Below are 25,799 nucleotides of genomic sequence, written 5' to 3'. Positions count from 1 at the left end.
TATGCGAACGCCCATAATGGGAGGAGGTGGTGGCCTGGAGGGCGAACGTGGCCCTTGTCATCAACAACCTCAGTTATTTTGCAGGACTGTGTGGTTTAGAAGTTGATACGAGTTGGGAGATTTATTTTCTTCAACAAGAGACAAGAGTCATTTAAGACTTGGGTTAGTAAATCTCCCTCTTTAGGCCAGTGAACTGGCATCGCTGATAGATATTTGAGGAGAGCGCTGTCAAGACAGAATAATTTAATTGCTCTATAGCCTAATTTGATTGTATTTAATTAGAAATAAAAAAGCAAGTATGTTAGAGGCTTACACGTCTGTTCATTAAATTACTGTTGACTTTTTTCATTGACATTCCATAAATGGCAAAGTTAAGGTTAACAGTATAAATAGGGGTGCTGAGGATTATGAAAGGGGAACCCATGCAATTAAAAAAAAATGGCTTACATAACCTGATATCATAATAGACAGAATATTTATTTAACTTGCAGTAAATTGACACACCTCTAGACAGAGACAATTATGACTGACTGTAAAACATCTGACAGAACCAATTATGACTGACTGTTGTTTGCTACCTTTGCACAGAAATAAATGAAACACAGATATTTGGAACAGAGACTGCTGCCTGTGTGTCTAAGCTTGCTGTAATTAAAATACAATAACCAGTAGGCGATGTAAAAAATTCAGTAGCTAATTTAGTATGTTCTTTAACTCTTCAAGTAAAAGTGCGAGAGACACACGATGCTGTACGTAAATGATACTCCGCAGCTTTTTTTTGTGCACTCCCAGATAAACCAACATTTTGGCACTATGCTCGTAGACACCTACGTTCTTTCTCATGTACTCGGCGCAGATACACGCGCACAAATACAAAGGAACGTGAATATATTTTTACTTCTTACTCTGAAGCACAGGCTATCAACAGAATAATCAGGGGAAGAGAGTTTAATAATATGACACAGTTCGGTTGTCCAATCAGTAGGAGAAACAATGGAAGAATTGCACTGAGCCACGTCGTAGGGAATCCAGGAACAAAAGTTCTTGATCCTGACCGTCAGGTTATTCTCTGTCATTTTAATAGGAATGAAGAGAAATTGCAATAAATGGAAAACACATGGCCAGGCATAGATAACCTCCAAATATTTCCATCCTAGCTTCCAGCATCAGTACAAGAGTATGGGGTAAATGGATTTTAGGTACCTTTTAATTGTATTTCTTCTCCAAATAATGTAAAAATACACCTAGGTAGCTAAACAAGGACTTGGATGGGGTGCCGAATTTGACAGGGACATCCAGAAGTTCAGACTGTGTTTTGTGAAGGGAAAAGGGGGCACTTATGTTGGGAAGGGAGGGGGTTAACAGTATGTTTGGTGATACGATTCTAAAATCTTTACCAGAGTCAGTGATTTATTAACTTTAGAGAATAGTGTACCTGAGTTTTAATTATATACAGTCAGAAGCACATCTTTTTTTTTTTTATTATTTCTATTAAAATAACTGTATTTTTCATTTGTATATTTGTTTTGGTAGTATCTTTTGTATGCTTTGCATGTGTATAAATCTATGTCTTTATGTATTTCCGTATATGCATTCTGCAGCAGTGGTCATCTTAAAAGATCACTTGCCACTGAACTTGGATCTGATTAGAACACCGATGGGGTGATAATAGGTTTAGAACTATTCTGGAACGTGACTGACTACCGAAAGGCAGTTTCAGTTGGTTTGTGTAGCTTCGTTTTCAGAAGGCCTTAGGTGCATTATTGATTAAATTCTCATTTAGGAAGAAAGTAGGAGCTTTTATATGCATCTCTAAGTTGGATGGTATGGTAACTCGAAGGTATTGACTGGCTGTGTGATATACGACGGTCACAGTTGTCTTTTACTCAGAGGAGCAGAGAGTGATGCTGGTTGTCATTCTTACTCTGCTGTGTGGCAGCGTAAATAGTCCCCTTTCTAACCAACCTGGTGGGAAAAGTCAATATCCCATCAGCAAAGGAGGTAAACACATCAGGAGCTGTGTCCTCTCTCATCTTCCCCTGCTCTGTATTACTACAGTTCTTTAAATCTCTTCTCCCCAGTCATCAGATGCACTTGTGTCATTCAAATGCACGGTGTGGCTGTGCTGCAGAGACAGCCGCTGCCTGCCTCTCCTCCCGGAGCTCCCGGCTCCCATTCTCTTATAATTGAAACTTCAAATTGGCCTCATTACTTCAACGAGGCCCCTCATATTTCTCCCTTTTTTTTTTTTTTTTTTTCATTCCACCCTTTCCTGCTTGCCTCTACGAGGGTAATTGCATCTAAGAAATGTTTGAAGCGTACTGTCAGAAGGGTTATCGCATGTAATTAAAGTTTAGATTTAATGTTGGGGGTGGGGAACGAGGCGCTCTGTTACTGGGACGGCTGGAGCCTGAATTCGGCCTGTACGTGGGCCTGTATTTTTATTGCCTGCTTTCAGCCCTGGTTTATTGTTTGCCTCGTCGGTCTCATGATGAAGGTGCCTTCCTGCTCTGTTCACGTGTGCCAGTCGTTTCTGTGCATCGATACGTTTCACCTTGGTGCCTCCTGAGCCCCGGGAAGCTTGAAACTATTTTAGCCTAGTTTTGAGCTGCGAGGACAGTGTTTCCCACAGTTCCTTGGTATAAAGAGCATGGTTTTGCAGACATGGGAGCAGTGGCAAGTGAACCCACTTACTATATTATTTATTTGGAATTTTTTATACATTTTTTGAAAATGCATAAACTAGTTTGTGCTGAATTTCTGTCGAAGTGAGTTTGGTGGCTTTGTGGATCTGGTTATTACAATTTTCAAGGTTTGTTTAATTAAACTCTACGTTTAAATAATTTCAGGATCATTAAATGTGTTTATGCCGTAGTGACTTAAGTCTGTTAATGAACAGATTATTGTAATCAAAGTTTTTATTGTATTAATGGTGTAGTTTAAGGAAATTGTAATTCTGCTAATAGACATAATGTCGTTACTGTCTGGATAATGGTGAGGATGTGGTATCTTCAATTATCCTCTGTTTGCTTACTGCCCAAAGCTGGCAATATAAATACCCCAACCTGAATATGACAGCACGATACACATACGTTCTTCACAAGGATGCACGAAAGGTGCTTACCGAAGTGCTTTTAATCAACCTATTCAGTTACTCAAACTGGCGTCGTTAATTTAAATTTTAATTTAATTTTTAAAGATTTGATAGCATCATGCAGAGCAATTGAGCTCAGTGGAACTTTGTGAATAACGTGGAAAGCCTAAGCAGGTGGCAATTGCTCAGTAAAACATTACTGTTTGTATCGTATCCAGTAGTTAATCTGCTGAGCTCATCTTAAAACATCTGAGGCTCTGCAAAAAAGTTCGTAAATCCTCAGGGAGGAAGAATTCACAAACCCCAAAACTGCAATAGCTATTTCTGTTACCATGCCCCCCTTCCACGGCATCTCCTCCTGCAGCAGTCCTTGACTTGGCTGCTGAGACGAAGGTGCGTCCGAGGGGACATCTTCGTCTCAGTCACATCGCAGAAGTGACTCATCACAAAAGTGAGTCATTTCTTCCCTCGCACAGGTGGACTCAAAAACCCAGCATCTCCCTCTCCTCCAAACCCTTCTCTTAAATAAGCTCGGCTGTTTTAGAAACAACGGGTTTTTCATCTTAACTTGAGCCGTGTAGTAAAAGCCGTTGGAGAGGGGACGGAGGCTCCTTTGTTGCGTGTTCAAAGCCTGAGGAGCACGGTACCGACGTTGTGAAGGCGACAGGAAGAAACGAGGCAACGGCTTTTAGGCAAAGGTAGCGAGCAACAGCAGGATTGTGTTGGTTGCTCACAAGACGCGTGCTTACGCCGTGCCTAAATGGCTTGAAAGCTTGACCTTTAAGTACCTGTGCCGTGCTGTCGTAGTTCTGCTTGACCTGGAGTCCCTCCAGCGTAACGGGAGGGGAAGCTGTCTGGGAGGGCACCTCATTTTGCAATGCATCCTTCCCGTGTGGTCAGTAACGCTGCCTGTATCCAGCGCTGCCTGTTCTGAGGTGTGACTGCAGGCGCGGGCTTTTGGGTAGGAGCTGGTGTTTCTAGAACATGGAGTCGGTTGGAAAGGAAGAGCACAACTGCACCAGATCTGCGTCAAGCTGGCGTTAATGTCTATCAGTAGAATATTTTGCTGTCTTAGTCTTTGTCCACAGTCTTTGTAAAGCAAAAGTCGGACAGCCACCCACACAAAATCCCTGGATTTTTTTTGACGTCATAAAATTTAACAACAACAGCAAAACAAAGAAACAAAAAACCCCACAGTTGGGGCTTCACTGCTGAAGTATGTACAAACTCGTGCATCTGAGTTTGCACACACACACAAATGTACAAGTGAGTAAATGTCTTGCACTCCAGACATTTCTTCACTGGTATTACTAATAAAGCAGTTAGGAATGGCTTTCCTCATTCGCGTGTCAGGTGAACCTGATGTCTTCTGGTTGAGCTACTAAGCATCTTCTCTCCATTTGAGGGTAGGATAGCGTGGAATTTCCCCTGTTTGTGCTACTGCCCTTTTCCTTCCAACGCCTCCGTAGTGCTGAGCATCACAATTTCCATCCTGCACACAAGGTGCGTGTGAGAACACGCAAGACGGTGACAAGTCTGTCCCAAGTTGTGCTGTGCTGGCATTAGCAGCAGCAGGAACCAGAGAGGTGGGGCATGGTTTCCTTCACTTCTGAAGCCAAACCTGGGCAGAATCTCTCCCTACTTCAGACCCCTGGGACTCTGCGTAGCTCTCACTAAGGCATCTGCTCATGTTAAATGAGATCCTTTCAGAGCCAGCCCTGCTATCATTTATTTTCTCTGCTGTGACTTAGTGAACCCCCGTTTCGCTCCAGTTAGGCGAGACATGACTGGGCGAGCGGTGCTTCTTGCCAGCTCCTGGCAGGAGCCGCTGCAGCTGTGCCGGTGGGGCTGAGGGAGCTTCGGCCTCGCCGCCATGTGCAGGTTCAGCGTGGCCTCTAACAGCACTGTGGGTGGGGAGGCAGGGGGAAGGCAGCAGAAGTTGGGAGAGCTTGCCCTAAATGTCATCTTAGCTACGACATTCAGCTCATTTTAAAATACCATTATTCACAGTAGTAGTGAATGCAAAAGTACTGGCTTTTTGTGGTTGTTTAATCCTCTGGTTTTGTTTTTTCCTTTGTTCTTTTAGAGCATTTCAAGAAGTCACTCAGGAACGAAGTCTCTGAGGCCTACAGAAGACTGAAGAGCACCGTAGACAAATGCCTGTCCATGAGTGGCTACTCAGAAGTGAACCTCGGCAAACTCTTCACCGTCAGTCTAGGAAGATCCATGGGAGACTCCAATAACGAAAGACTGTGACTGATTAAAAATGGAGGGAGACGAGAGGCTAGCTCCTTGTTTAACAGTAACAATCTCTTAAGCAATACTCCATTTCGGTATGCAGAGTGATGTTTTAATAATCTTGTCTCTTCAGAGGAGGAAAAATGGAAGATGAAAACGGGATGTATGATTCACGTGTACATGAAATACTCGAGGTGTTTTTATCTTCCGCTCTTTTCTTCATTCAGAAGCCAGGGTTATTAAAATACGGAGTAGTTGATTTTTGCAATATATTTTGTTGTGTATTTAGACCTATGAGGGAAAAGGGGGTGGGGGAATTGCTGCTTTAATTGGATAATTCCCAGTGAGAGTTGCTGGAATGTAAGTGATCCTAGACTTTGCTCCAGGGTATTTAGTAGAGGTGCTCTCAGGAAGAGAGGTTAGTAGAGGTCTCAGTAGGAGCACTAATGTTTTGCCTTTTCACAGTTTATCTTCTTCCTGATCATAAACATACCAATTAAAAACAATACTAAACCTAAATGCCTTTAAATGTCCTCATACCTTCTGAACAGAAGAACGACTGAAACCTGGAGGTACTGAAAATAGGGACCATCTTTTTATTAAGTAAGTCTTCAAGCATAGTGTTTTCCCATGTTGGAAATTTCTATGTGGATGTAGTGACATGCACGTGTACAAAACCCGTTTCGTACATACACAGGATATACATATATTCCGTTTCTTTCCATACAAAGTATTTGAAAGTAAGAAATCGATAAGGAAAAATATGTTTTGGATGGCATTGTAACCAATAACAGGGGAAGGGAGAGCGGAGAATCATTGTTGCTGTTCTGTAATAATTACTGTATTGAAGGTTTTAAAGGTTTTATAAACAAATTGTATTTTTCATTTACTTTTAATAAAATGACAAGCAGATATGACAAGAAAAGAGCTTAACTTTGGGTACATGCTTCTGTGCACAGGATATTGTTGTACTCGTGGTCGCCGTTAAGTTTGCAATGTGATATATTAATGTAAGGTTATAAAATTTTTCTTTTAAATCTTTAACAGTATAAAATGTAAAGTTTGCTTAACACTTGAAGGAAAGAAAAATAAAGTTTTCTAGTAAAAGAGAATTTGATGTGATCATCTGACTGTTGAAAATTCTCCATGCGAGGTTATATTGCTCCAAACCTTTCCTGGTTTTACAGAAGTGCTCGTGTGTCCGTTTTTAGGGTGGCCAGCCACTAACAAAGGGAGCTCGAAGAAAAAGTAAAGAGCATCAGCAGGAATGTGTTCGGCACCGAAGGGATACATGTCTTTGTGTTAGAGTATTTTATGCCGTTCGTTTGTCCCTCAAGCGGCATCGGAAGGTGCCACGTGTCAGTCTGGGTAATGTCTATTCGACTATGCCTAAATACACAGTCGCTTTCTGAGCAACTTTTGAGGCTAAATCCTTTTATTTTTACTCACGTTCAGTCGCAGTACGTGAGAAATCGAACCTACTCAATGCCTGGTGCTGCGTTGGTGGTGTCCCACCCCTGGCCACCATCCCACCCCTTCCCAGCATCTTTAGCTGGGTTATTGTAAAAGAGACTTTATTTGGAGGCTTGTGTTGGAGCGAAGGTGGTGTTGCCTAGATGACACGTTGATGTTCCAGCTTTTTGAAAGATTCTGGCTTCCTGTAATTTCACGCAGGTTTGGTTTTGGGGTTTTTTTTTTTAGATTTTTCGTGTCCAACCCAATTAGGATTATGAAGATATTACTGATATTAACCAGATAGAATGCCTTAGGAAAGTGAAAAGTGTGACCTTCTCCTCCAAACGTTAGGTATACAAATAAAATGGATAGATATGGCATAACCTGACCCTGTGGCACTTGTATGTATCTGTATAATTACAGCTGAAGAGCCTGTTAATTTGCAAGTTTAGGGATGTTTAGATTCAATGAGAGTGTTGTGGAATGATTGTGTAGGGCGCAGCAGCAGCAGAGAGTAGCCCTGCGAGGGGCTGGGGGGAAGCGCCGCTCCTCTGCTGCCCGAGCGGCGAGGGGCAAAATCCTGGAGCCCCCCGCAACCCCCAAAAAGGGTGGGGTCGGAAATGAGGGCTTTTACCCCAAATTAAGGCAATTTTTGATTCCTCTCAGGAGAGTTGGTCAGATCAGAGCTGAAGTCTTGGCACGGAGTAAACTGGTTGTGGGTTGGGTTCCCCCCCCCTCTCATAAGCTCTGGGCACCGTGCCTCGTCTTGGCCCCGGAGGAAGGCTGGGAAACGCAAAATCATCTTTATAGCGTTTAATATTAAATGGAGCTGGTAAATGCAGCGCTCTAAATAATTTGGGAAAGATTGAAGTTCGGAGGTTTGCGTTTGGAGGCTGATCTGGCTCCAATCCCCTGCCTTGCCCTGCCTTGCTTTGCCTTTCCCTCTTGTCCCCCGTTCCGGCCCCCCCCCCTTGCCACCCCCCATCCTCCTCCCCCCCCCCCCCAACGTTGTTAAAATTAAGGTTTGTGTTTATTTGTATTTATTTGCAGTTGGGGAAGAGGAGTGTTGATACATGGAGACGGTGGCCAGGTTTCGCTGACGACATATGTGAGAGGCAAACGCAGTCCCCCCCGCACAGGCGTCTCTTGCTGTGCCCGAACCCCCTCTCTCGCCGTCGCGGGCGCTTTGCTAACGCCGACCTGGAGCACATCTTCCTTTTCGCATCCTTCCCCGTCTTCTGCCAGAGCACCTTAAATGTGCCTTAATTGAATAGTTCTCCCGCACCCTCCTTATAGCAGTTTAATAGATTAACTCATCTGTGCCAGCTTCAGATTTCAGATTAAAATTCCTTCATCCCGAAGGCAGCATTATCAGGTTGTTGGAGGCTGTTTTCAAACCTTGGTTTTGAATAGCAGCGGCTCTGCATTAATTTAACCACTAAGCTAATAAGTAGGTTTCGTTTTGTTATGCTAAGCTTTATTGCTTTTCTTTTGATCAGAATGGTGTTGTTGAGCAAAGCAGCAGACAAGGCATTCTTTGATGAGGGAATTAGCGCTCTATTCTTCCTCTATTATTCATAGCACAGTGGAATATGTAAGTACCTGAGGGTGTCAAAGGAGAGCAGGCTCTATTGCAAAGTGTTCGCCTTGTTTCTCTCAATAGCTGACTATGAGATGATAAACCGCTTAATACACTGCACTAATTGGATGAGAGCAAAAAGAGATGGGAATTAAGGCACGGCGAAAGGAGAAAGTGCTACCAGCCTTCATTCACTCTTTCACCGCTTTAACAGCACCAAAGGAGGCACAAGCTTTCTATAAGCAGACTAGGGGTTTTGTGCGGAGATAAAATGAACCTGTTAGTGGATTCAAGTAATACACTAATTATTGCACAGTATAAATACCACTACTGGTTTTATAACACGGAGGTAAACTTCTTTTGAGAAGGTTATAGGATTGCTTGGCAGCAGTATAGATCCTAATAAGGGACCAGAGTAATAACCCCCTGGATTAACAAAATTGCTGCTTGCAGAAGTATGATTCGGGCTTTTACGAAGATTTCAGCGGAATGAATAAAAATGACTGAATGACATTTCTTAATGCGTAATGGCTTGATAATGATTCCCTTTTCTATAAGGCAAAAAATGTATATTTCAGGCTGCACTGTTAATAATGTCCAGGGAACAAGCCTTATTTTTCCCACAATTTTTTTTTTTTTTTTTTTTTTTTCCGCGCCTATGGTGGGTTTGAGAACTCAAAAATACGGCTGGGGGCGGCCGGGGGGGCGGCCGGGGGGGGGCGGGTGGGATGTGAAACGCCGTGGGTGGAAGGGAGGAGCTGCGGGGAAGGGTCGCGGCGGGCTCCCACGCGCGGTCGCTGCTCCGGCGGCGCTTCCCGGCCGGCGACTCCCGGAGCCGGGGCCACCCCGGGGAGCGGCCGGGCGGGACGGGACGGGCCCCCTCGGTGCGCTGGGGAGGCCGGGCTCTTCCGCGGTACCCGGTCCCCGGGCTGCCGTTGTGGATCGATGCCGCCATTAGTTCAAATCACCCCAGAAAATCCCCCGACAACCCACCAGCGCGCTCGGAGGGCTCGGGCCGGCTCCACGTCGGCTGCCCTCGGGGGGCCGGGCCGGGCCGGGCCGGGCCGGGCCGGGCCGGGCGGGGGGTAGCGGGGCCCGTCGGGGCAGGGAAGGGGCGCGGGGAGCGGGGTTTGCCGCCGCCCTCCGCGGGGCCGGGGCGGCGCGGGCGTTGCCGGCAGATGCTGCCGTCCCCGCAGGGGTTTTCACGCGTTCCTGCTCCGTGGAAGTGGTACATGAGAGCGCCGCGTCAAAAAAAAAAAAAAGGAAAGAAAGAAAAAAAGCGGGGGGGGGGATAAAGCCTAGCAGTTTTTCCTGGGGAGAACGGGGGTGGACGGAGTCAGGGAACAGGCGCGGAGAAACTTTCCTGCCCCCCGGGAGGGATGCTGGGGGTGCGGGGAGACAAGCCAAGCACTCCCCCAAATCCTTGGGGGTTTTTTCCCGGTCCCTGGCTTTCGGCAGCGGCGGAACCAGGGGTTGCCCCATTCCCGTCCGGGGGGTGCCGGGGGTGCGTGGGGCGGCTCCCCGTGGTGTGGGGTCGCTGGCACCGAGAGGCGACCCTGACACCCTCCTCGGCAGCGCCCGGTGCGGAGCGGAGGGGACACGACACGGTGCCCACGGCAGAGCGCGGGCAGGCACAGCCGTGGGTGCCCCCCCGGCCCCCCGCGAGCTGCAAAGCCTTTTACAAACGTGGCCGCCGGCACCTCGTAGCCCCCCCCAGCTCTGGCGATCGCCCCCAGCCAAGCCGCCCGCGTCCCCCCACGCCCTGCGGGGGGTTCCCCGGCAGCGCGGGGTGGCGGTGCGCAACCCCCGGCCGCCCCGGCGGGGCTCAGCCCCGGGTGCCCCCGGCCCCGGGAGCCCGCAGCGCGGCACCGGCGGCGCCGCAGCCCCCGCAAGGACCGGGGGGTTGGTTTGGGGTTTTTTTGTTTGGTTGGTTGGTTTTCTTTTTCTTATGTTCCTTTTTTTTTTTTTTTGTTAAACATATATTTTTGTTTATTTTCTGAACGTGGCACTTCTCCACCGGATAGCAAGGAAAAGTGTTAACAATAACGACATTACACGAAAAAAGTACTGTACCATCGCCTCTTGAGGGTTTCAGAAACCTCTACAGTTAATAAGTTAAATAAAGGGTTTGTACATAAATATTTGTCTAGGAACCCTATTATATCTACAACACAGTAAGAATCTACAGAATGACAAACTTTTACAACACTACACTGAGTGCAATTGTTTTATAACATTTCAAATATACAAAGCTCTGTTCTTTTTTATAACAATGGTATGTACAGAATCAATAATCACAGTTTAGTGACTTAAACAGTCCATATTCTAGCAGTGTATTTCCCTTTGGTTTGATATAAAAACCTTGGTTGGTGTAGTGATAAAGAATATAACAAGAAAAAGATATACCCTTTCCCTTAAGTGCACTGGTTATCTTACAGCATCAGATTTACTTTCAGTCTGCACTGGCAGCATCCTTGGTTAGCATATGCAGCATGCTGCATCAACATGTTAAATAGTTCTCCAGTGCTCCTAACAGACCAACTTAACATCCGAGGATGTTATTTTAAGATGTGGGTAGCTTTCCCCCTGCCTTTGCTTTTTTTTTTTTTTTTTTCCCTTTCTTTCTTTCTTTATTACAATTCTATTTGTTTCTTCTTTTTTCTTGCCAGATAAACAAAAGGAAAAAAAAAATTAGTGTAGGTAACACTAATATATAATAACTTTTATTAGGTTCCCCCCGCCCCCCGCTTTTTTCCCCCTTAATGCTCAGAGAGGGAATGAACACGTCGTACATTTAAGAAATGTACCAGCCAAGGAGTTACTTATTCAGGAGCTTGCAAATGTCGGTTCACCCGTGTGAGGCCGATGCGAAAGGCGCTCGCTGTCTCCAAGTTCCTAACTCGAGAACCTACCACAGTCTCAGCTGCTGGTCCTCCTTTTTTTTTTTTTTTTTTTAATTATTACTATAATTTTTCCCCCCGTTTGGTCTTGATTCGTGCTGTCTGAGGTGACCTTTATTTATTCGTAAATACACCCTTCTCCCTCTCTCTCTCTCTCTCTCTCTTTTCTCTCCCCCCTAAAAAAAAACCCCAACCCAAACCCCGAGGACGGCAACCGTGTCTTAGCACACCTCTTTCCCCGTGCTGTTCCCGGGGAGGATGTTGAGCTGGGTGAGCTGGGCGGCGTGCTCCTTGGCCTTCAGCCGCAGGGCGGCGATGCTGGAGGCCCGCCGGTCGGCGGCGGCGCTGGCCGGGTCCCCCAGCCCCGCCGAGCCCACCGCGCCCTCGGCGGCCGGAGCCGGTTGCCGCAGCAGGGCCGCGGCGCTGGAGGCGCTGCCCAGGGGGGCCATGGTGGAAAAGAGCCTGCAAGGGAAGCAGAGACCGCCGTCACCGCCGCGCCGGGGCCCACCGGCTCCGCCCGGCCCCGCTCGCCCCCTTCCCGCGGGGGGACAAAGACACGCTGGGGGGGGCGGGGGGGAAGCCCAAAACCTAAAAAACTCCCACGACGCTGGAGGGAAAAATATTTTTTTTGGGGGGTGGGGGAAGGAGAGGAAAAAGACAGTCACTGAGGTTGATTCTCCCCGAGCTGCCGCTGTCGGGGCGGCTGACGCCGGGGGTACAGCCGGCGGGGAGGGGGATGCTCCGGGGCGGCTTTCTCATTAGCTAGCGCTAAAAAACTAAGGGAAACCGCCGGTCCTGCGCAGGCCGCACCTCCTCCCGTCCACTAACCGTGCCTCGTCCCCCTCCGCCTGCCGCAGCGGGACGGGCCCCGCGTCCCGCTCCGCGCCCCGACGGGGCGGCCCTGCTCCCGGCTCTGCCGGGGGCTCCCCGCTCCGGCCGCGGCCGCTCAGCGTGGCAGAGCGCACGGACGGAGCGTGGCGGCCGCGGAAGCTCGCCCCGACACGAGCCTCCGGAAGCTGCTCAGACCCACTCGTGCCCACGGATAAAAATCTGCCCGTGCCGGACCCCACGAGGCGCGGCGCGGCCGGCGGCGCTCAGGGCACCCGGGATGTCACGGCTTCAGCTCATCCCGCACCGCCAAACACCAGCCAACACCCCGAGCAAAGCAAAGGCCACGCGTGCACGCAGGGCAACCCACGCCTCTTCAGTTTCTGCGGGGGGGGGGGCACTGACTTCTGCGGGCCTGTCCCGCGGGGACCCTGCTCCGTCCTCGCCCCCTGCGCGGGGTTGCGCAGCCCCGCGGGGACGCCCGGGCTCCCCGCAAACGCCCCCCCCCCCCCCCCCCAGCGCCGCAGTGCCCGCAGACCGGCCGTCCCCACGAGGGACCTGCGGCAGTGGGGGGGGGGGCCCGTGAGAGCCGCCCTCGCCCAATGAGAGGCCGGGGCAGAGACACGTGACCCGCGCGGCGTCCAATCGGCGCCGGCAGCCAGCGCTCCAAGTTCGAACTCCGGGGCAGCCCGCGCGAGACGCGTCCTGCGTGGGGCCACGCACCCTCCGCGCCAAGGCCCGACCGGTGGCCCCACGCGGCGCGGGCTGTGTCTCCAGGCGCGCGGGAGGCCCGCGGAGCTCCACGGGCGACCGTGGCCGGGGTGTCCCCGAAGAGGCGGCCTTTCCCCGGCGGCTGACACCCCCCCCACCCCCGGCCCTAGGGTCCCCCGAGGCGCCGGGTCACGCGTGGGCGGGCGGTACCTGCCGAAGGCGGGGCTGATGAAGGCGGGGTGGCGGAACACGGCCGCGCCCAGGAAGGTGCCGAGGCCGAGCGGGGTCCCGCCGGGGGGCAGCGCCGCGGAGCCCGGGGGCGGCGGCGGCAGGCTGGGGAAGGCGGCGGCCGCGGCGGCGGCGGCGGCGGTCCAGGCGGAGTCTAGAGCTGGGTGATGAGGAGGGAAAGGACTAGCATCAAGGTATGGACTGAGGGGGTGAGTTGCTGACAGGGGACCAGGGAAAGGCAAACCTGGGGGGTGTGTCTGAGCCCCAGCCTTTTCCCTCTTCCGCCACTTAGCCCTACGGTTCTGGAACCATACCTGAAAGCCAAAAGAAAAACCGGTTTTAATACGCCCGCCCGCGCCCTCGGCGGGGCGAGCCCCGCGGGAACCACGCACCGGCCCGACGGCGCCCGCTCCTCCGCCGCCCCCGCGCGGGGGGCACCCCGAGAGGGCCCGGTCCTCGGGGACCACGCGTGTCAGCGCCGCGCTACAGCTCCAGGCGTTGCCGACCCACCCCGGGGGCCCGCACGCCGCTTTGGCGGGGGCCCCCGGCCCTGCCCCGGACCCCTGGCTCCCGGGGGGGGGGGGGCCCACAGCAGCCCCCCCGCCCCGCCCGTGTCTCCCCCCCCGTTAGCCGGCAGGTCGGGGCTCCGGGCGGCCCCCGGAGCGGAGGGCGCCCGGCAGCAGCGCTCTCGCTGCGCTGGAAGAGCGGGAAAACGGTTTCCCAGTGGGGCTAAGCGGGTTTTTATTCCGCACGCACACCCCCACCGGGAGCTGCGCGGCTTTTGTCGCCGAACTCCATATTTACAAATGATATCGTTTGGGGATCATGGACGGGTTTTTTTTTTTTTTTTCTCCCCCCCTTTCAGGTTTCGAGCGAGGAAAAATATCACGATTTCCCTAACGTCTGAAACGAAGAAATAATTTGCGAGGGAACCAAGCATCAAACACACGTTTCGAAGCTGCCCTTTCAGGTTCTATTTTACGAAAGTTAGTTAGGACGCCGCGGCACTGCCGTCCCTTGCCTCTTTTTCCCCTCCCTCAAAGCAAAAATCGTGAACTAACTAATACGGGCTTAAAACCGGAGAGGTAGAGGGGGAAAAAAAAAAAAAAATACCGCATGTCAAAGGAAAGGAAAATATTCGCTTAATAACCAAGTGCGAGGCATCACACGCACCTAAGGAGAGAGACACCACATTTGTCATTTTTTTCGGGCTGGTGTGGGCTGAGTTTTCCCTGTTAGGCTCGGCTTTGTAAGCTCAGCGTGAGACCCCTTCTCTTTCGGAAAGCAAGAAAGGCAGCAGCGCTGCGGGTCTCTCCATACAGTTGGACAGCCAGAACTGATCTCCACGCGCGCCCATCTGGGTACCCACGCAGGAAGATGCATCGCGTTCGCGGGGAAGGCAACAGCCTGGCACGGCGGGAGCGTCTCTCCCAGCTAAAACTCAATTAGCAAGCTGTCCTCGCTGCAATTCCCCCTTATTGAATTAATAAGTCTGAGTACACCCAAAGGTAAACGAAGGGACTCTCATAATTCATATTCCCTTAATTACATCTTCTCCCGTGAATAGAGGAGAGAGAAAGGGGGTGTCTTTCTTTTTAAAAAGTTATTTAACTTTCCCACGACTTGTTCCCCTGAGCTGAAAATACTGATTTGCTGTCACATCTCTGTTTGACAATGGAGAAATGTGTCAACAGAAAGGAGGGGACAAATCTCATCATTAGCCCCTCTAATGCAAGAAGCTGTTGTGTATTAAATGAGCCATATGGAATTTATTATGCTTTATCAGCGCCCGATTTTAACTGTAAAGTGATTTGCTCAGCTTCAAACCCAGAGACATCTGTTTTCTGTTGGCAATCAGGGCATCCCAATGTTTATCGTCTCTTTGGTTATGAGACCCGGGTTGGGAAATGCACTCTGGTATGGGGCGGCAAACACCTTTAATAGCATTGCACTCACTCACTATTAGATCAATGCAGGCTTATTGCTATCAAAAATGGGAAATCAAATAGCATTAGCCAGCTCCTTGTGCAGGCGGAGAGGAAATCAAACAACATTTCGCCTTCAAATGGCCCTGTTTGTTCTAGCACTAAGTGGGCTTTTATGAAGCCCGATTGGAGATTTGATGGCAGCCAAATACCCGGCTTGCGGCCGAGCGGGTCTCGCTAACAACCGAAGCCCCGTGGGGGCCCCCGCGTTTTAATCACACGGAGATTCGCCAGCCGACGGCTCGGCCCTGCCGGGGCCGGGGGCGCTGCCGGGAGGGCCGGGGACACCCCCCCCCCCTCCTCACCCCGGGATCTGCCGAGGGACACCTCGGCCCCGGTCCCGCCGCCGCCGCCACTCACCTGCACTCGGGCTTCGGTCAGATCGAGCCTCATGGCCAGCTCCTCCCTGGGGGAGACACAGACGCCGCCGTCAGCCCGGGGCACCGGGCGCCCCCCGAGCCGTCCCCCGCCCCCCAGCCCGCGGCTCTGCGCACCAAACGGGCCCGAAATCCTGGTGCCCGGGGGAGCAGGGCCCGAGTAGCTGGCGGATACCGCCTGCCGCCGCTCTCAGCCGGGCTCCGGGACGCCGAGCCGGCCGCTCGTCGGGAGTCCCGAGTTTTGGCACACACCCCACCACCCCCCCTCCCCGCCGCTCCCCAAATTCACACGGTCCCCGCCGCAACCGCGGCGCAGGGCGGCGGCAGCCGAGCCGCTACATGTTGCGGTTTGTATCGCCACAATTAAAGGCAAATCGGAAACCACTGAGGCGTTAGAAAACCTCTCATCAGCTCCGTACCCAAAAGAGGGGCGCTCCCAGCTTTAACCGGGGCCGCGCCGCCGGAGCCCCGCGCCGGGCGGGCATGGGAAGCCCCAGAGGAAAAACCAAAGCCGTAAAAACACCAACCAAAAAAAAAAAAAAAAAAAAAAAAAGCGCGATATATTCATAGACATCCCGGGCCGCCGCTCCCGAGGCCGCGGCCGAGGGCCAGGCGGTGCCCCGAGGTGAGCCCAGCACCGGGGGGGCGGGGGAACAAAACGCTCCCGCAGAATCTCCCGGTAAAACAAACGAGAAACCGGGAGGGTCTCCTTGATCGAAAAGTGAGGGCTTTGGGGGCTCTGCCCTTCTCTGGGCTAAAGGAGAGGGGGCTATTTTCAGGAAGCGCGGGGAGCGGGCAGACGGCTCTGCCTCTCTCCCGGCTTGCGCTTCCCGCGGTGGAGCCGCCGGCCTGACCCGCCGCCGCGGAGCTCCCGTTTTCAACGGGGAAATGTCCCCCAAAAGGGCGGGCGGAGCCGGGCCGGGCCGCTCAGGAAAGGCTGCGGGCAGCGAGGGGCGCCGACGTGCCGGGCCGGTATTTTTAGGCAGCGGCGCTTTGATCTCTACCCCTGCCGGGGCTTCCCCGGGCCGGGCCGGGGTCCAGCCCCACGGGGAGCCCGTAACCGATCCCGGCGCCGGTCGCGGCGAGGGGGGAGGAGGGCAGCGGGTAAAAATAGCCCCCGGCGGCGGCCTCCAGGCGAGCCTGCCCGGCCGCTGCCTTGCACTGCGACCACCCGGAGCCCGGACCTGCTCCCCGTCCCCTCCCAGCCCGGGGGTGCCCGAGGCAGGATTCACCCCGGGCTGCGGTTTGGAGGCCGGGGTGCAGCACACCGCGGCCCCGTCCCGTCCCCTCGAAGCTCGCCCGTTCCGCCCTCGGCCGCGGCCCCGGTACCTGGTGAAGACGTCGGGGTAGTGGGTTTTCTGGAAGGCCCTCTCCAGCTCCTCCAGCTGGTAGCTGGTGAAGGTGGTGCGGTAGCGGCGCTGCTTCCTCTTGAGCAGCCCCTCCTCGGAGTCGCTGCCGGCCGAGAGGCAGACGCTCTCCTCGCCATCCTTGCCCTCGCCGTCCTCGGGGTGCAGCAGCAGCTCCTCCTTGGGGGACAGATCCCCGCCCTCCGCCCCGGGGGCCGCGGCGGCGCTCCGGCGGGCCTCCTTCAGTAGCCCCCCGCCGTCCTCGCCCAGCAGCTCCTCCTCCTCGTCGTCCTCCAGCTCCTCTTCCTCCTCGTCCTCCTCCTCCAGCATCTCTTCGTCCTCCTCCTCTTCCTCTTCCTCGGCGGCCGGCGCGGCGGGACCCGGCCGCTCCTCGACGTGCGCGGCGGGGCTGCCCAGCTCGTCCCGGGCGGGCGGCGGCGCCACGAAGGGCGCGTTTTCGCGGTAGCTCTTGCTGCGGCTGATGCTGACCTGGGGCGCCTGGCTGATCTTCAGCGTGTCCCACGGGGCGGCAGCGGGCACCGGGCCGGCGCCCCCCTCCGGCCGCCCCTCCGGCCGGTCCCCCCGCGGACCCGCCGTCCCCGGCGGCAGCAGCCGGCCTCCGCCCGGTCCGTAGAGCCGGCGCAGTTTGGGGGGAAGGTGCAACTCGGCCGGCTCGAAGGGGGGGCTGCCCTTAGGGGAACCTGCGCCGGGAGAGGGGGGGGTGGGTGGGTTTGGAGGCCGCAGCAGTGGGACGGGGCGGGCAGGTGTGCGGGGAGAGGTGTGCGGAGGGAAGAGAGAAGAGGGGGGAGAGAAGAGGGGGGAGAAAGAGAGAGAGACGGTCAGTGGGATCAGCGCGAAGAGCCCCGTGCAAGATCCCGACCCCGCAGCCCCTCTTCGGGCACCGTCTTCCACCCGGGCACCGAAATAAAACCCCCTCACCCCGTAACCCTCAAGACCGGCCCCGGCCCACGCCGCTGCTCCCGGCCTGGGAAGAAATTCCTGCCGGCCGCGGAGCCCGGCCCGGTGCCCCGCTCAGAGGCGGGACAGGCGCCGGGGGGCTCGGGCAGTCCCGGGCCTGCGCCGGCACCTCCCCGGCAGCGGCCACCGCCGAGCCCCGTCCCGCACGGTGGGGGCAGCGCCGGCTCCGCTGTCCCTGCCCGGGGAGCGGCCGCGGGTTTTTATTTTGTTTTGGGTTTTTGTTTGTTTGTTTCCCTCCCTTTATCGTCTCCCCCCGCTCCCCAAGTTTTCTTTTGGTTTTGGATGAAGGAAACCCGCCGGGCTGTGAACGCCAGGGAAACGGGGAAAGCGGGAGGGAGGCTGTCCGTGGGGGTTGCCCAGCCGGGCTTCCCGCGGCCCCGGAGGGGCTGCTCCCAACTTCGGGCCGGGGGCGGCGGCTGCCGGCGCCCCGTTATCACCGCCCTGCCCGCTGCCAGGCGCGGCCCCCAGCTCGCTCGCCGAGCTCCGTTACAGGTTTCAGGCGATCGGGCGAGCCTTTCCCTGCACGGATCACAGCTCGCACCGATTTATTTTCTCGTAAAAAAATTACACGTATATCGAAAGAAAGAGCAACCTAAAGCAGCGGAACCCGATCTGCACGGAATTAATCTGCCTGAATTTCGGGCACGGCTCTGGCCGCGCTCCCTGGCAGCACGGCAGCCGCTAACGAGCAGGTTAACGGGATAAGGGCGGCCGCGGCTCCGACGCGGCGACGGGCCGGGCGGGCAGGGAGCGGGGCCGTGGCCGAGCGCTGGGCTGCGCGGGGGCGGGGACGGGGGGTGGCGGGGAGCCCAGCCCGTCCTGTCCTGCCCGACGCCGCGGACAAGGGCTCGGGGCGGCAGGGCGGCGGGGCTTACCTTGCGCGGCCTTGTCGGTGTCGGGGCGGGCGGCGATGGCGGGCAGGCTGGGCGCGGCGCCGAGCAGCCGCACCTTGCAGGGGCTCCGCCGGCCCAGGATGCTGTCGATGCAGTAGGAGGACAGCAAAGTTGGCGATTTACTTTTGCACTCGGGGCGCTCGGCGCAGCTCTCCTCCGGGTAGGGGCCGCTCATGGCGGCGGCGGCGGCGGGGCCGTGCCGTGGGGCCGGGGCGGGCTGCGGCGGCGCGGACGCCCCCGCGGCGCTGCCCTGTGCCGCCGGGACGCCCGTCACGGGGGGAGTGAGCGGCGGCCGCGGCGCTCTTGAGTCCCCTCGGCTCCACGTGCGGGCAGCCGCCCCCTGATTGGCTCTCGGCGGAGGCCGGGCGGCCGCCGACAGACGGCGCCCGGCAAACCCCGGCTCGGACCGCCCCGGATCGGCGCCCGCCCCGAGCCGCCGCGCTGCCCCCCGCCCCGCCCCGCCGCGCCCCGCCCTGCCCCGCCCCCGCGCCCCGCGGGCGCCCCGCTCCGTGCGGGCGGCAGTCAGCCGGGAGCCCCTCGGGGGGAGCCGTCGGGGGCGGCCGGGATGGGCGGCGGCGGAGCCCCCGCGGCACGCCTCGCCCCGTTCCACACCCCCCCCCCCCCGATCCCGCCCCGACGGCGACGCCGCTCCCCGCCCGGCCCTAAGCCCGGGCGATGCCCGAGCGGGACGGGGTGGGTCCCACCGGGGGATCCGCGCCGGGTTTTCCCCCCGGCAGCCTACCCCCCCCCCCGCCCGCCCGGCGCGGCGCTGCGCTGCGCAGGGGCGCGCACTGGCCGCGCTGGGAGCCGGTGTTTAAAAATACCGGGGTCCGCAGCTGGGGTTTGACCGTAACAATTCCCGCGCAACGGCTTCAGCGGCGGGGGCGCGCGGGGGAGCGTCCCTCGGGCAGGGCAGGGTGCGCAGCCCGGCGCCGTGCTGGCCGGCATCCCCGTCCCTGCCCCGACCGCCCCCGCCTTTCCCCGCACGCACATCTCCCCTCCGCAGGCGCTTTCGGCGCCGCTTCTGGGCCCGAAGCCCCCCGAGGGTTTTTTATTCCCCTCCCTTCCCTCTTCAGCGGTCACGTCCCGGGCAAGTTCAGGCTCCCTGTTTGGGCCGGTCGGGCTCGATTTTGATGGGCACGTTACAACCGCCTGCGCGTGCTCCTGGTCCCGGACACCCCCACCCCCCCCCCGGGCACAGGCACGTCGGGGGAGCCGCTCTCGGCCACCCAAATAACCCGCCCGCTCGCTGGGCGACTCCCGGCCCCGAGCGGCGGAGGGGAGACAGCCCCTTTTCCCCTGTTCGTGCCGCAATTCCCGTGCGGATCCCGCATCTCCCAATTACTTAGCCAGCGCGAATTAGGAGCAGAGATAAGTAAATGTCTGCGTGTGTCCGCGCGGGCGTGAGCACAACGCCGCTCTGGCTGTGCCCACGCCCGTGTGCGCACACGCACACTCACACACGCACACTCACACACGCACACGCTCCCGGGCTCTGTAGGTGTCCGTACGTGCCGTGCAGGCACAAGCGTTACTCCCGGAGCCGTCCCCTCCCTGCCAGAGGGCCCTCGCAGGGCTCCTGCCCGTCGTTCCTCCCGCCTCGTTGCCCGCCGTCCCCGGGGGCCGGGGCGATGCCCGCGGCGAGGCGGGGAGAGCCCCGACGTGCGCGGCCGGCGATCCCTGCGCTCCCCGGCGGGGCGGCCCCAGCCCGACCCGCGTTAGCAGGGTCCGCCTGTGCGGGGGACGCCAAGCTGCGTTTGCCGTCGCCGCTCAGGTCTCGGGAGCTTTTGCCGTCCCCGGCACGAGGATGGCAATTAATGAATTAACTCAGCGACTGAATTAAAAAAAACCACACCCAAAACAAAATCAACAAACAAACCAAAACAAAAAAAAAAAAAAAGAAAAAAAAAAAAAGAAAAGGAGGACCCACAGGCCCCTTGGGGAAGCTCGGCGCGCAGAGGAGCTGCCGCCTCTCGCTCTCGCCTCGGCCGTGCCGTCCCCGCCGGGGCTCGCTGGGGAGAAGCGGCGCAGAGCCGCAGGCGCGGCCGGGCCGGGAGCGGTGCTCCGGCAGGAAGGGAGGCCGGCCCGCGTCTGCCTTCCCTGTGCCTTCCCGGTGCCGGCCGAGCCGCGGTCTGCCGAGGGAGAGCGGGGACGGGTAGGGCTGCCGCGCCGCCTCCCCGGGAGGGGGACCCGAGCCCGCCGGGGCGCAGGCGGTAGCCGGAGGGAACGGGGGACCCTCGGCGCGGCAGCTGCGAGGGCTGCGGCAGCTCCGAGACCTGCCGGTGGCTGCCGACGGTGCGAGCCGGGGCTGCGGCGGGCGGGTGCCGGGGGCTGTCGGGGACGCGCGGAGCGGAACGATCCCCGCCGCGGCCTTTCGGCCTCTGCATCTCGTTTTCACTCCCTCCCCGACTCGATCTCTCGCCTCTCTGTGCCCGGGCCGGGCCGAGGGGGGTCTGCCTGCCCCTCTGCTCCGCGCCCCGGCAGGTCCTGCCCGGGGGAGAGCGGCCCCGGCCGGCCCGGGGCGCGGGGAGGGCCGGAGGCAAGTCCCGCTCGTAGGCGAGGATGCTTTGCGATGCGAACTCGCCTCTGCCAAGTCACTTTGTTGTTTTATTTATTTTTTTAAACAAACTTTCATTCATTTGTGGTCTCTCCCTCTCTCTTTTTCCCCCTCCCCCCCCTTCCCCCCGCAACCTGCTAATTTAACACTGGAGCGCGTTATTGCAGTATTAGGGGGAGAGAACGAGAGAGAGAAAACAACAATACTGCAATGATCCAAATGATACAGTAGAATTATAGCAATTATAGTTCTGCTCGGAGAAGAAAACCTTGCTGAGCTCAGCCAAACAAACTGATGCTTTGTACGGATAACAAGCCCGGGGACTGACAGCCGGTGCTGAGAGAGGCAGGAGGGCACAAACGGAAATATTTGCCTCTTGTCACTCCAGCCAGCCTAGATTAACACCCTCCACTGCCGCTGCCACAACAATATCCGCTCCGGCTCCGCGCACCCGGGGCCTCCGCGGTGGGTTTCGCCCCGGGCACCGGCCTCCGCGTCCCTCCGCACCCACCTGCGCCCGGCTCCGCTTCGGCCCCGCCTAGGAGCGGGACGGCGGGGGAGCCCAGGCGGATCGGTAACGGCGCTGCCGTCCCTGCCGGCGACCGGCCACCGGGGCCGCCTGCCCTCTCTGCAAACGGCTGCTTCCCACCGCAGGAGCGGGCCCGGTGGGGCGCCCGGGGCTCACGGCCCCGCGGACCCCCCCCCGGCCCGGCCTGGGCTGCCCCTCGCCATCTCCCCTCCGCCGGGGCAGGGGCGCCCCCCGCTTCGTTTCGCAGCCAAGAGCAGGACCAGACCCGCGGCTCTCCGCGCCGCTGCGCCGGGCCGCGCAGCGGGGCTGCGGCTCAGGGCGACCCGGAGCTGCCCTGCGGCCGCCGCCCGACGGCTGCCCGTGGCGGCTCCCGCACAAGCGCACCCCCTCCTCCGGGGCCTGCCCCACGCTCCGGCGGGCCGGGGTCCCCGTTTCCGGTGGGGTTTGAGTTGGTTTGGTTTTGGGTTTGGTTTTGGTTTTTTTTTTTCTTTATTTTCCTTTCTCTTTACATAAAGCCTGTCGTCCGAACATCCTCCCCCGCAGAAACCATCCTTGCGAGGAGACACGGCTGCAAAATGGCAGTTCGCTGTCATGCTTGGGGAAAGGTGTTTGGTCTTAAGGGCGGAGATAGGGCTAAGCTCGGTTTCACCCGTAGCGGTTGAAAAGATGCTGAATGGTTTCAAGACTCAGACTGCGTTAACCTTGCAGGGAACAGCGGCCGCCTTGCCTGGAGAGGAGCTCCCCTCACTTGCGGCGGCCACCACGGGCACAAGTTTTTTTTGTCACCGACTGAGCAAACGACACCTTGAAGTCCTTGAGCGGTTCGTGCCCATCCAGTGCCCGGCGCATCCCGCAGCCCACGTTGCAGCTGCTGAAATCGGGGACCCCTCCGGTGGGTTCCCGCTCCCTGCGAGCCGTGCGCATGGGTGGAGCTGCAGCGGCAGGCGCAGCCCATAGCCAGGCTTTAACATGAGCGGGTTCCCCCCCCACCTTTCCTTGCGATGGAGAAGAGAAAACGATAACAACTACTTTAAATCCTCCAGTGCTTGATTTATCACTATTTACTTTGTGGGGGGGGGGAAAAAAAGGGCTTCTGCAGAAGTCGTAGGTAGGTACAGAAACTCTGTTTCCTCTACCCATCCTCTCGAGTTTCTCCGGGGTTTCCTCCCCTTCCCTCGACGTGCTTTGCGCCCTGGTCCCAGCCTGCTCCCGGCTCGGTGCTGGAGAAGCCGCAGCCCTCAGGGTAACCCAGGGTCAGCGGCAGAACCCCGCAGAACCCCGCAGAGCCCCGCAGAGCCCCGCGGAGCCCGGAGCGCCACACAGCCGGCGGCCGCGCAGGAGAGTGAAGCACTGACCACCGGTCCTCGAAGGATGCGATTTAATCGCAAGTTTTTATTTTTTTTTTTTCCCCCCACCCAATGTTCAGGGTTGTGTTCCTGTGCACAAAAGCACTAGAGCTGGGCATGGGGAAGGCGAGATGCCCATTCTCCCTTGGTACCAGGCAGTGCAGAAATGCCTGGTGCCGTTTAGACGTGATGTACTGACGCATGACTCCCCTCGCGAGCCTCATGGCATCGTCATCTCAATGCATAGTTAAGACATATTTTTCATCTTTGTGGAGACTGCTGTTCCAAACCCTCTTCTGGGCACAGCTCTGACTTTGCGCAGTTCAGTCCTGAGCCTGGAGATGGGCAGAGGACTGCCCTTGATTGCACCACCAGAACTACCATTGAAACAACTGTGCTCACTTCTTCTGCAAGAGTCTTGTTAATCACTTAAAAAAAAAAAGGCTAAAGACCAACAGGCAGTAATGAGGGATTGCAGCACAGCTGCACAACCCTTACAGCCACAGTCATACGGCTGGGGGAAAACCAGCATCTCTGTGTGTCCCCTGGGGCTCTGCCAAGTCACTGGTCACCTCTGAGTTCAATGGTTTAACCACCTTCTCATTTAAGGTAGGATAAATATTGTAGATTGGTAATTTAAATGTTGAGTAATCTATACCCAGCAGTGATCACTGGGGCACTGCACCAAAACGGCTTTGCAGAATGGTGTTGGACTTAAGCACCTTTGCATTCACATCCAAGAGAAAAATTCATTTTGCAAATACTGGGTTTTTTTAGGACTCCCATCAGCCATTTTCACCAGTTCCTGGGGTCTGTGTCCCTGGACATGAGGCTGCAGCACCTGCCCAAGGGGTGAACAGAGAAGGTTGCCCTGTGGGAAACAGGGGGCTGCCAGGTTTGATGTGTGGGTCAGCTCCTGCGACCTTCTCTGAAAGCTGGCAGCCCCCCCCCCCCCCCAAGCAAGCGGTCAGCTGTGGTGTGTGTAGTCACATCCTCGCTTCACAGTTACGTGGACTGGCAAGGCTCGGTTTGGCTAGGACACAGCGACTTGCAGTGCCGCTGAGTCTCTGTCTGTGAAGCAGTCGTAGCTTTTATTACTCGCTTCGGTTTCGGTGCTAGCTCAGGGAGCAGTTCCCGTATTCACTTGCATCTGGACAGAGGCCTGACATCAGCAGTGGTGGTGACTCTGGAATAATTATTCATATACTTAATATTTCGCCTGTGCCTATGTGTGGGCAGACTCTGAGCCTTGTTCCATAGATTTAAAATTATTTTCTAAATCCTTTTTTATTCAGTTGTTTGTTTTTTTTTAATTCCTTGGTGGTTTATTTTTCTGTTAACACAGTTTTCACTACAGAGAGAGAACAGCAGTTAGCTTTAGGTGGATGTGTCTCACCTTTCTTTCTCTTCCACTGTTTCCCTACTTCTAATAACTCAAAACTTCTCCTCTGGTCCACACTCCAGAAGCACTCCCAGCTTACTTTTGGGTTGGCCCTTTATTTTGCAGGAACAGGTCTGCAGCGATGTCTCTGAGAAATCCAGTCACTGACAATAACTCTGTTGGAGTTAGTTACTGCATTTAACTTATTTATTCCTTGAGTCTTGTCACCAAGCCAACACTCCTGGAAGTGATTTGGAAAAATAGAGCTGGGCATGCAGCTAGGCCGTGCAACCCCTCCGCGGCCCACTGTCCCTCCTGGAGGCCATGTGCCTTCCTCTCCTTCGTGCCTCAGGTTTGGCTTCGGGAGCTGGGGCTGGGCAGAGGCCGGCGCATCCTTTGCTGGCATGTCATCTCTTCCAGGTCACTAACCTTGTTGGTGCTTCATAGCTCGCTCTCTTTATTGTTCCTAATTTTGTTTTTGCTCTGCAGCGCTCAGTGGCACGAAATCCCGTCAGGGCTGGCAGATTGCTGGCTGAGGCTGGGACGCCATCAGTACTGTCTCTGTCCCTTTTGCCACCTTCCTGCCTTAGAGTCCTCCAGAGGCCTTTCCTAGGCTTTTAGATTTACCTGGGAGCCCCCGACTTTCCCATTTTTCCTCTCCATCCCCTTCCCAGGTGTGTCCCCCTCCTGAGGATCTCAGCTTCCCCACACCTCCACAAGCTCTGGCTACCCTTGCTGACTGCAGCAGTGTTTCCTCAGGGAAGTGGTGGATTCCCTGGCACCATGTGGCTTTGAATCTAGACCAGTGCAGTTCTAGAAGGCATATTTTCACCTAATGTAAATCATTTGGATAAATACAAGAGCAACCGGGTGGAGCTCTGCATCCTACAGCCCTACGACAGCGTCTTCCAGTAGATTGGGTGATGGATGGAGATATGGTTCTTCTGACCCTAGAAAACCCATGGATAAAATCTCATGTGGCTTTCTTTTCTCTCCTTAGAAGCTCAGTGAAATTATTAATGCATTAAGGTGCAATGGTCTAAAAAAAATTAAAACCATGATCATAGGCTTATTTAACATTATACCTTCTGTGTTATTTTCTTTTGTATGAGCTGACTAGAACCAAGCAAAGGCTTCATAACAAATAATTTATTTGTCAAACGTATTCTCTTCTTCTGCTTGTGGAATATCCATGAGCAAGAGCATCGTTTTCTCAAATGTATTCCTTATCTAGAATGCTCTGCTGGTTCCTTTAAATGAATAACAGAAGGGCTTGACTGCAAATGGTTTCCGTTGTTTAGCTGTAGTTGGTCAAATAAACCCCCTGGTATCGTTTGCATTACCCGCCTGTTGCGCCAGCAACACACCGGTTGT

The 25,799-nt window shown here is 55.8% G+C and overlaps 2 protein-coding genes across 4 annotated transcripts in view; one reads left to right on the top strand and one right to left on the bottom strand.

Annotated features, from left to right (window-relative positions):
• Positions 1 to 6,444, top strand: part of POLA1 (DNA polymerase alpha 1, catalytic subunit) — a 215,044-nt gene extending 208,600 nt beyond the window's left edge. For both annotated transcript variants that reach the window (XM_075774829.1, XM_075774819.1), the window contains exon 37: positions 5,181 to 6,444. In XM_075774829.1, the coding sequence (XP_075630944.1) occupies positions 5,181 to 5,350 (170 nt within the window). In that variant the 3' untranslated portion in view covers positions 5,351 to 6,444. The remainder of the gene's footprint in view (positions 1 to 5,180) is intronic.
• A 4,667-nt stretch (positions 6,445 to 11,111) lies between these two features.
• On the bottom strand, positions 11,112 to 18,982 carry ARX (aristaless related homeobox). 2 transcript variants are annotated; one of them, XM_075774804.1, is made up of 6 exons: positions 18,595 to 18,917; positions 16,725 to 17,442; positions 15,379 to 15,424; positions 13,278 to 13,347; positions 13,016 to 13,193; positions 11,112 to 11,728 (listed from the first exon to the last, which is right to left on the bottom strand). In XM_075774804.1, exons 1-6 carry the CDS (start codon positions 18,785 to 18,787, stop codon positions 11,488 to 11,490), a joined length of 1,446 nt encoding a protein of 481 aa, XP_075630919.1. In that variant the 5' UTR covers positions 18,788 to 18,917; the 3' UTR covers positions 11,112 to 11,487. The 2 variants fall into 2 exon arrangements, with proteins under 2 accessions (XP_075630919.1, XP_075630909.1); XM_075774794.1 differs by having other exon boundaries at positions 13,016 to 13,347; positions 18,595 to 18,982.
• Between the last annotated feature and the right edge of the window lie 6,817 nt (positions 18,983 to 25,799).

Source organism: Balearica regulorum, chromosome 1 (genome assembly GCF_011004875.1).
Source record: "Balearica regulorum gibbericeps isolate bBalReg1 chromosome 1, bBalReg1.pri, whole genome shotgun sequence".
Lineage (NCBI taxonomy): Eukaryota > Metazoa > Chordata > Aves > Gruiformes > Gruidae > Balearica > Balearica regulorum.
The sequence above is the reverse complement of the archived record's forward strand: the minus strand, read 5'-3'. Positions and strand labels throughout refer to the sequence as shown.